Below are 10,570 nucleotides of genomic sequence, written 5' to 3' on the forward strand. Positions count from 1 at the left end.
ACATCTTTCGATCTCAATCCTCCCAAAAAACCCACATCTTTCAATCCTGATCCCATAAAACCACATATTTCGATCCTGATCCCATAAAATCACGTCTTTCAATCCCGATCCCATAAAACCGCACCTTTCAATCCCGATCCCATAAAACCGCATCTCTCAATCCTGATCCCATAAAACCGGATCTTCCAATCCTGATCCCATAAAACCACGTCTTTCGATCTTAATCCCGAAGAAACATATCTTTCGATCTTGATCCCCAAAAAGCCCCATTTCCCAATCCCAAAAACCTTCATCTTTCAATCTCAATCCCCCCAAAAACGTATTTTGATCTCGATCCCCAAAAAACACATTTTTTGATCCCAAAAAACCCACATCTGTTGATTCTAATCCCCAAAACCTGCATCTTTCAATCCCAATCCCGAAAAAAACCTGTATTTCGATCTTGATCCCCCATAAAACCACGTTTTCCGATCCCATAAAACCACGTCTTTCGATCTAGATCCCAAAAACCCGCATCTTTTGATCCCAATCCCGAAAAAAACCACATATTTTGATCTCGATCCCCCAAAAAGCCACATTTTCCAATTCCTATCCCCAAAAAACAAGATATTTTGATTTCAATCCCGAAAAAAACATGTATTTTGATCTCGATCCTCAAAAAACCCACGTCTTTCTATCCCGATCCCATAAACCCTCATATTTCGATCCTGATCCCATAAAACCACGTCTTTCTATCCCGATCCCAAAAAACGTTTTCTGATCCCGATCCCATAAAACCACATTTTTGATCCCATAAAACCACATTTTTGATCCCATAAAATCACCTCTTTCTATCCCAATCCCATAAAACCACATTTTTGATCCCATAAAATCACCTCTTTCTATCCCAATCCCATAAAACCGCATTATTGATCCCATAAAACCACATTTTTCGATCCCGTAAAATCACGTCTTTCCAGCCCAATCCCATAAAACCACATTTTTGATCCCATAAAACCACATTTTTCGATCCCATAAAATCACGTCTTTCCAGCCCAATCCCATAAAACCACATTTTTGATCCCATAAAACCACATTTTTCGATTCCATAAAATCACCTCTTTCCATCCCAATCCCATAAAACCACATTTTTGATCCCATAAAACCACGTTTTCTGATCCTGATCCCATAAAACCACGTTTTCTAATCCTGATCCCATAAAACCATATCTTTCAATCCTGATCCCATAAAACCACATCTTTCAATCCCGATCCCATAAAACCGCATCTTTCAATCCCGATCCCATAAAACCACATCTTTCAATCTCAATCCCGAAACACCAGATCTTTTGATCCCAATCCCATAAAACGTTTTCTGATCCCGATCCCATAAAACCACATTTTTGATCCCATAAAATCACATTTTTCAGTCCCATAAAACCACATTTTTGATCCCGTAAAAACCACATTTTCTCATCCCAATCCCATAAAAACATATTTTTCGATCCCATAAAAACACATTTTTGATCCCATAAAAGCACATTTTTCGATCCCATAAAACCACATTTTTCGATCCCGTAAAACCACATTTTCAGATCCCATAAAACCACGTCTTTCGATTCAAATCCCGAAAAAATCACGTCTTTTGATCTGGATCCCCAAAAAGCCACATTTTCCGATTCCAATCCCAAAAAACCCAGATATTTCGATCTCAATCCCGAAAAAAAAGTATTTTGATCCCGATCCCATAAAACCACATTTTTCGTTCACATAAAACCACATTTTTTGATCCTATAAAACCACATTTTTTGATAAAACCACATTTTTCGATCCTATAAAATCACATTTTTCGATAAAACCACATTTTTCGATCCTATAAAACCACATTTTTGATCCCGTAAAACCACGTCTTTCGATTCAAATCCACATTTTCTGATTCCAATCCCAAAAAACCCAGATATTTCGATCTCAATCCCCCCCCCCAAAGTATTTTGATCCCGATCCCATAAAACCACATTTTTCGATAAAACCATTTTCCGATCCCATAAAACCGCATTTTTTTATCCTATAAAACCACATTTTTTATCCCATAAAACCACATTTTCAGATCCCATAAAACCACATTTTTCGATCCCATAAAACCACATTTTCCACCCCATAAAAACACATTTTTGGATCCCATAAACCATTTTGGGATCCCATAAAACCATCTTTTCAGATCCCATAAAACCACATTTTTCAATCCCATAAAACCATGTCTTTCGATTCAAATCCCGAAAAAATCACGTTTTGATCTCGATCCCCCAAAAAGCCACATTTTCTGATTACAATCCCAAAAAACCCAGATATTTCGATCTCAATCCCGAAAAAAAAAGTATTTTCATCCCGATCCCATTAAACCACATTTTTTATAAAACCACATTTTTCGATCCCATAAAACCACATTTTTCGATCCTATAAAATCACATTTTTCGATCCCATAAAACCACATTTTTCGATCCCATAAAACTACATTTTCGATCCCATAAAACCACATTTTTCAATAAAACCCCATTTTTCAATCCCATAAAACCCCATTTTCCGATCCCATAAAACCACATTTTTCGATAAAACCACATTTTTCGATCCCATAAAACCACATTTCCGATCCCATAAAACCACATTTTCAGATCCCATAAAACCACATTTTTTCAACCCCATAAAACCCCATTTTTGACCCCATGAAACCACGTCTTTCGATTCAAATCCCGAAAAAAACACGTATTTTGATCCCGATCCCATAAAACCACATTTTTCAATAAAACCACATTTTTCGATCCCATAAAACCCCATTTTTGATCCCATAAAAACACGTCTTTTGATCTGGATCCCAAAAAAACCCACGTTTTCCAATCCCAAAAACCTTCATCTTTCAATCTCAATCCCGAAAAAAAATGCGTCTTTCGATCTTGATCCCCCAAAAAGCCACATTTTCCAATCCCAATCCCAAAAACCCACATTTTTCGATCTCAACCCAAAAAAACCCACGTATTTTGATCTCGATCCCATAAAACCACATTTTTGATCCCATAAAACTACATCTTTCCATCTCAACCCCATAAAACGTTTTCTGATCCCGATCCCATAAAACCACGTTTTCTGACCCTGATCCCATAAATCCACATCTTTCAATCCCGATCCCAAAAAAACAGATATTTGGATCCTGATCCCGCCCCAAATAACACGTCTTTCGGTCTCAATCCCCCCAAAAAAACCCACATCTTTCGATCCTGATCCCATAAAACGTTTTCTGATCCCGATCCCATAAAACCACATTTTCTATCCCATAAAATCACATTTTACGATCCCATAAAACCACATTTTTCGATCCCATAAAACCACATTTTTCGATCCCGTAAAACCACATTTTTCGATCCCATAAAACCACATTTTACGATCCCATAAAACCGCATTTTTTTATCCTATAAAACCACATTTTTCGATCCTATAAAACCACATTTTTGATCCCGTAAAACCACGTCTTTCGATTCAAATCCACATTTTCTGATTCCAATCCCAAAAACCCCAGATATTTCAATCTCAATCCCGAAAAAAACACGTATTTTGATCCCGATCCCATAAAACCACATTTTTTATAAAACCACATTTTTCGATCCCATAAAACCGCATTTTTTTATCCTATAAAATCACATTTTTCGATCCCATAAAACCCCCTTTTTGATCCCATAAAACCATGTCTTTCGATTCAAATCCCGAAAAAAACACATGTTTTGATCTCGATCCCCAAAACCCCCACATTTTCCAATCCCAAAAACCCACATTTTTCAATCTCAATGCCGAAAAAAACAGATATTTCGATCTCAATCCCCCCAAAAGCCACATTTTCCTATCCTAATTTCATAAAACCACATTTTTCGATCCCATAAAATCATGTCTTTCCATCCCGATCCCATAAAACCACATTTTTGATCCCATAAAACCACGTCTTTCGATCCCAACCCCATAAAAGGTTTTCTGATCCCATAAAACCACATTTTTCAATCCCATAAAACCCCATTTTTGATCCCATAAAACCACATCTTTAGATTCAAATCCCGAAAAAAACACGTCTTTCGATCTCAATCCCCAAAAAACCCACATTTTCCAATCCCCATCCCAAAAACCCACATCTTTTGATTTCAATCCTGAAAAATACACATATTTTGATCTCGATCTCCCAAAAAGCCACATTTTCCTATCCCAATTTCATAAAACCACATTTTTCGATCCCATAAAATCACGTCTTTCCATCCCAATCCCATAAAACCACATTTTTTATCCCATAAAACCACGTCTTTCGATCCCAACCCTATAAAACATTTTCTGATCCCTATCCCATAAAACCACAAATGTATTTTAATTTCGATCCCCCCAAAACGCCACATTTTTCGATCCCAGTCCCCAAAACCCATATCTGTCAATCTCAATCCCCCCAAAAAACGTATTTTGATCGCGATCCCAAAAAACACATTTTTGGATCCCAAAAAACCCACATCTTGTGATCTTAATCCCAAAAACCTGCATCTTTCAATCCCAATCCCGAAAAAAACATGTATTTCGATCTTGATCCCCCCATAAAACCACATTTTCTGATCCCGATCCCATAAAACCACGTCTTTCAATCTTGATCCCAAAACCCCGCATCTTTTGATCTCAATACCCCAAAAAACATGAATTTTGATCTCGATCCCCCCAAAAAGCCACATTTTCCAATCCCAATCCCCCCAAAAATAGATCTTTCGATCCCAATCCCGAAAAAACCCCACATATTTTGATCTCGATCTGCAAAAAAGCCCCATTTTCCGATCCCAAAAACGCGCGTCTTTCGATCTCAATCCCCCAAAAAGCCACATTTTCCAATTCCTATCCCAAAAAAAACAAGATATTTCGATTTCAATCCTGAAAAAAACCCGTATTTTGATCTCGATCCCCAAAAAAGCCCCATTTTCCAATCCCAAAAACGCACGTCTTTCGATCCCAATCCCAAAAAAACCCAGATCTTTCGATCCCAATTCTGGAAAAAACAGGTCTTTGGATCTCGGTCCCCAAAAAACCCACGTCTTTCTATCCCGATCCCATAAACCCACATATTTCGATCCTGATCCCATAAAACCACATTTTTCGATCCCATAAAATCACCTCTTTCCATCCCAATCCCATAAAACCACATTTTTTATCCCATAAAACCACATCCTTCGATCCCAACCCCATAAAACGTTTTCTGATCCCGATCCCATTAAACTCCATTTTTCGATCCCATAAAATCACCTCTTTCCATCCCGATCCCATAAAACCACATTTTTGATCCCATAAAACCATGTTTTCTGATCCCGATCCCATAAATCCACGTCTTTCAATCCCGATCACAATAAACCAGATATTTTGATCCTGATCCCGCCCCAAATAACACGTCTTTCGATCTCAATCCCCCCCCAAAAACCCACATCTTCCAATCCTGATCCCACAAAACCACGTCTTTCGATCCCAACCCCATAAAACGTTTTCTGATCCCGATCCCATAAAACCGCATCTTTCAATCCCGATCCCATAAAACCGCATCTTTCGATCCTGATCCCATAAAACGTTTTCTGATCCCGATCCCATAAAACCACATTTTTCGATCCCATAAAATCACCTTTCCATCCCAATCCCATAAAACCGCATTTTTGATCCCATCAAACCACGTTTTCTGATCCCGATCCCATAAATCCACATCTTTCAATCTCGATCCCGAAACACCAGATCTTTCGATCCCAATCCCATAAAACGTTTTCTGATCCCGATCCCATAAAACCACATTTTTGATCCCATAAAACCACATTTTTGGATCCCATAAAACCACATTTTCTGATCCAGATCCCATAAAACCGCATCTTTCGATCCTGATCCCATAAAACCACATCTTTCAATCCTGATCCCATAAATCCACATCTTTCAATCCCGATCCCATAAAACCGCATCTTTCAATCCTGATCCCATAAAACGTTTTTTGATCCCGATCCCATAAAACCACATTTTTCGATCCCATAAACCACATTTTTCGATCCCATAAAACCACATTTTTCGATCCCATAAAACCACGTTTTCTGATCCTGATCCCATAAATCCACATCTTTCAATCCTGATCCCATAAATCCACATCTTTCAAAACTGATCCCATAAATCCACATTTTTCAATCCCGATCCCATAAAACCACATCTTTAATAATTATAATAATTACAAATTATTATTATTAACAGGATGAAACCGATTCGAAAACGGCGTCGCCTTGGAAGGTAAGAACTCTGAATAATCTTATTTTTCTCTATTATTATTATTATTATTATTATTATTATTCCTACTACTACTACTACTACTACTATTACTATTACTATTACTAATAAAACCCAGCCAGATGGGCGGGAAATAAGATGTTGTTGTCGTTATTATTATTATTATTATTATTATTATTGTTGTAACCCAGCCAAATGGGAGGGGTATAAATAATATATTCTTATTCTTATTATTCTTATTCTTATTCTTATTCTTATTATTACTATTGTTATTATTATTGAAACCCGGCCAGATGAGTGGGAAATAATTTATTCTTATTCTTATTCTTATTATTGAAACCCAGCCAAATGGGAGGGGTATAAATTATTATTATTATTGTTGTTGTTGTTGTTAATATTGTTATTAATATTGTTATTAATATTGTTATTAATATTGAAACCCGGCCAGATGGGTGGGAAATAATTTATTCTTATTCTTATTCTTATTATTGAAACCCAGCCAAATGGGAGGGGTATAAATTATTATTGTTATTATTACTACTACTACTACTACTATTACTATTATTACTATTATTATTATTGAAACCCAGCCCGATGGGTGGGAAATAATAATAATAATAATAATAATAATAATAATAATAATAATAATAATAATAATAATAATAGAAACCCAGCCAAATGGGAGGGGTATAAATTATTATTATTATTATTATTATTATTATTATTATTGACGCTCCTTTTTCACCTCCAGTCCGCCAAGCTGATGCTTCACACAGTTGCAACCTTCAACTCCATCAAGGTAAAACGGACTTTGTTCTCTCGTTCTCTCCTCTCTCTTTCCCTCTCCTCTCTTCCTCTCCTTCTCTTTCTCTTTCTCCCTCTCGTTTTCTCGTTCTCTCTTTCCCTTTCGTTCTCTTACCCTCTCCTTTCCTTCTCTCCTCCTCTGGTTCTTTCCCCCCTCTTCTTCTTTCTTCTCCTCCACTCTTTCTTTTTCTCGTTCTTCTCTCTTTTCCTCTCCTCTTGTTCTCTCTTTTTCTCTTCTTCTTTCTTCTCCTCTACTCCTTTCTTTTTCTCGTTCTTTCTTCTCTCTTTTCCTCTCCTCTTGTTCTCTCTTTTTCTCTTCTTCTTTCTTCTCCTCTCCTTCTTTTCCTCGTTCTTTCTTCTCTCTTTTCCTCTCCTCCTCTTGTTCTCTCTTTTTCTCTTCTTTCTTCTCCTCTCCTTCTTTCTTTTCCTCGTTCTTTCTTCTCTCTTTTCCTCTCCTCTCCTCTTGTCCTCTCTTTTTCCCTTCTTCTTTCTTCTCCTCTCCTTCTTTCTTTTCCTTGTTCTTTCTTCTCTCTTTTCCTCTCCTCCTCTTGTTCTCTCTTTCCCTCTCCTATCTTCTCTCCTCTCTTTTTCTCATTCTTTTTTCTCTCTTTTCCTCTCCTTTTTTCCTCTCGTTCTCTCCTCCTCTTGTTCTTCCCTCTTCTTTCTTCCCTCCTCTCCTTTTTTCTTCGTTCGTTCTTCTCTCTTTTCCTCTCCTTCTCTCCTCCTCTTGTTCTCTTTCCCTCTTCTTTTTCCTCTCCTCTCCTCTCTTTTCCTCGTTCTTTCTTCTTCTCTCTTTTCCTTTCCTTCTCTCCTCGCCTCTCGTTCTCTCTGTTCCTCTTCTTTCTTGTCTTTCCCCCTCCGTCTCTCCTCCTCTGATTCTTTTCCCCCTCTTCTTCTTTCTTCTCCTTCACTCCTTTCTTTTTCTCGTTCTTTCTTCTCTCTTTTCCTCTCCTCTTCTCTTGTTCTCTCTTTTTCTCTTCTTCTTTCTTCTCCTTTCTTTTCCTCGTTCTTTCTTCTCTCTTTTCCTCTCCTCCTCTTGTTCTCTCTTACCCTCTCCTCTCCTCTCTTTTTCTCGTTCTTTTTTCTCTCTTTTCCTCTCCTCCTTTCCTCCTTTTGTTCTCTTTTCCTTTTCTTCTTTCTTCTCCTCTCTTTTCCTCTCCTCTTTTCCTCTTCCTCTCTCCTTGTTCTCTCTTTTCCTCTTCTTCCTTCTTCTCTGCTCCTCTCCTTCTTTCTTTTTCTCGTTCTTCTCTTTTTCTCTCTTTCTCTTCTCCCCTTGTTCTTTTCCCCCTCTTGTTCTTCTCCTTCTCTCTTTTCCTCTTCTTTCTTCTCCTTCTCTCATCTCCTTCTCTCTTTTCCTCGTTCTTTCTTCTCGTTTGCCTTTCCTTCTCTCCTCACCTCTCGTTCTCTCTGTTCCTCTTCTTTCTTGTCTTTTCCTCTCCTTCTCTCCTCCTCTGGTACTCTCTTTTCCTCTTCTTCTTTCTTCCCCTTCTCTCATCCCCTTCTTTCTTTTTCTCGTTCTTCTCTCTTTTCCTCTTCTTCTTTCGTCTCCTTCTCATCTCCTTCTTTCTTTTTCTCGTTCCCTCTTTTCCTCTTCTTCTTTTCTCGTTCTTTCTTCTCTCTTTTCCTCTCCTCTCGTTCTCTCTGTTCCTCTTCTTTCTTGTCTTTTCCTCTCCTTCTCTCCTCCTCTGCTTCTCTCTTGTCCTCTTATTCTTTCTTCTCCTTCTCCCATCTCCTTCTTTCTTTTTCTCGTTCTCCTCTCTTTTCCTCTTCTTCTTTCTTCTCCTTCTCTCCTTCTTTCTTTTTCTCGTTCTTTCTTCTCTCTTTTCCTCTCCTCTCCTTGTTCTCTCTTTCCTTCTTCTCCTTCTCTCTTTTCCTCATTCTTTCTTCTCGTTTTCCTTTCCTTCTCTCCTCGCCTCTCGTTCTCTCTTTTCTTCTTTCTTCACCTTCTCTCATCTCCTTCTTTCTTTTTCTCGCTCATCTCTCTTTTCCTCTTCTTCTTTCTTCTCCTTCTCTCCTTCTTTCTTTTTCTCGTTCTTTCTTCTCTCTTTTCCTCTCCTCCTCTCATCGTTCTCTCTTTCCTTCTTCTCCTTCTCTCTTTTCCTCATTCTTTCTTCTCGTTTTCCTTTCCTTCTCTCCTCGCCTCTCGTTCTCTCTTTTCCTCTTCTTCTTTCTAATTCTCTCTTCTCGTTCTCTCTTTTCTACTCTCCTTTTCCTCTATCTCCTTCTCTCCTCTCCTTTTCCCTTTTTCTCTCCTTCTCTTCTCCTCTCCTTCTCTCCTCTCGTTCTCTTTCCCTCTCCTTCTCTCTCTCTCTCTCCTCTCTTTTCTTCTCCTTCTCTTCTCTCCTTTTCCTCTCTCTCCTCCTCTCCTCTCCTTCTCTCTTTTCCTCATTCTTTCTTCTCGTTTTCCTTTCCTTCTCTCCCCGCCTCTCGTTCTCTCTTTCCCTCTTTTCCTCTTCTTTCTTCTCCTTCTCTCTTCTCGTTCTCTCTTTTCTACTCTCCTTTTCCTCTATCTCCTTCTCTCCTCTCCTTCTCCCTTTTTCTCTCCTTCTCTTCTCTCCTTCTCTCCTCTCGTTCTCTTTCCCTCTCCTTCTCTCTCTCCTCTCTTTTCTTCTCCTTCTCTTCTATCCTTTTCCTCTCTCTCCGCCTCTCCTCTCCCTCTCTCTTTTCCTCATTCTTTCTTCTCGTTTTCCTTTCCTTCTCTCCTCGCCTCTCGTTCTCTCTTTTCCTCTTCTTTCTTCTCCTTCTCTCATCTCCTTTCTTTTTCTCGTTCTTCTCTCTTTTCCTCTTCTTCTTTCTTCTCCTTCTCTCATCTCCTTCTTTCTTTTTCTCGTTCTTCTCTCTTTTCCTCTTCTTCTTTCTTCTCCTTTTCTCATCTCCTTTTTTCTTTTTCTCGTTCTCTCTTTTCCTCTTCTTCTTTATTCTTTCTTTTTCTCGTTCTTTCTTCTCTCTTTTCCTCTCCTCTCCTCTTGCTCTCTCTTTTTCTCTTCTTCTTTCTTCTCCTCTCCTTCTTTCTTTTCCTCGTTCTTTCTTCTCTCTTTTCCTCTCCTTCTCTTGTTCTCTCTTTCCCTCTCCTATCTTCTCTCCTCTCTTTTTCTCATTCTTTTCTATCTCTTTTCCTCTCTTCCTTTCCTCCTTTTGTTCTCTTTTCCTTTTCTTCTTTCTTCACCTCTCTTTTCCTCTCCTCTTTTCCTCTTCCTGTCCCCTTGTTCTCTCTTTTCTTCTCCTTCTCTCTTTTCCACATTCTTTCTTCTCGTTTTCCTTTCCTTCTCTTCTCGCCTCTCGTTCTCTGTTCCTCTTCTTCTTTCTTCTCCTTCTCTCCTTCTTTCTTTTTCTCATTCTTCTCTCTTTTCCTCTTCTTCTTTCTTCTCCTTCTCTCCTTTCTTTTTCTCATTCTTCTCTCTTTTCCTCTCCTCTCCTTGTTCTCTCTTTCCTCCTCCTCCTCTCTTTTCCTCCTTCTTTCTTCTCGTTTTCCTTTC

At 38.6% G+C, this 10,570-nt stretch overlaps 1 protein-coding gene across 1 annotated transcript in view; it reads left to right on the plus strand.

Moving 5' to 3' along the window:
* The window catches only part of LOC310668801 (spectrin alpha chain, non-erythrocytic 1), a gene marked incomplete at its 3' end in the record, with an annotated part of 199,549 nt that overhangs the window by 122,367 nt on the left and 66,612 nt on the right, over positions 1–10,570 (plus strand). Inside the window, exons 28-29 of the mRNA XM_083422129.1 lie at positions 6,258–6,293; positions 7,042–7,103. Coding sequence (XP_083278255.1) covers positions 6,258–6,293; positions 7,042–7,103 — 98 coding nt within the window. The remainder of the gene's footprint in view (positions 1–6,257; positions 6,294–7,041; positions 7,104–10,570) is intronic.

This window comes from Podarcis tiliguerta (genome assembly GCF_965153285.1).
Source record: "Podarcis tiliguerta genome assembly, chromosome: W".
In the NCBI taxonomy this organism is placed as follows: domain Eukaryota; kingdom Metazoa; phylum Chordata; class Lepidosauria; order Squamata; family Lacertidae; genus Podarcis; species Podarcis tiliguerta.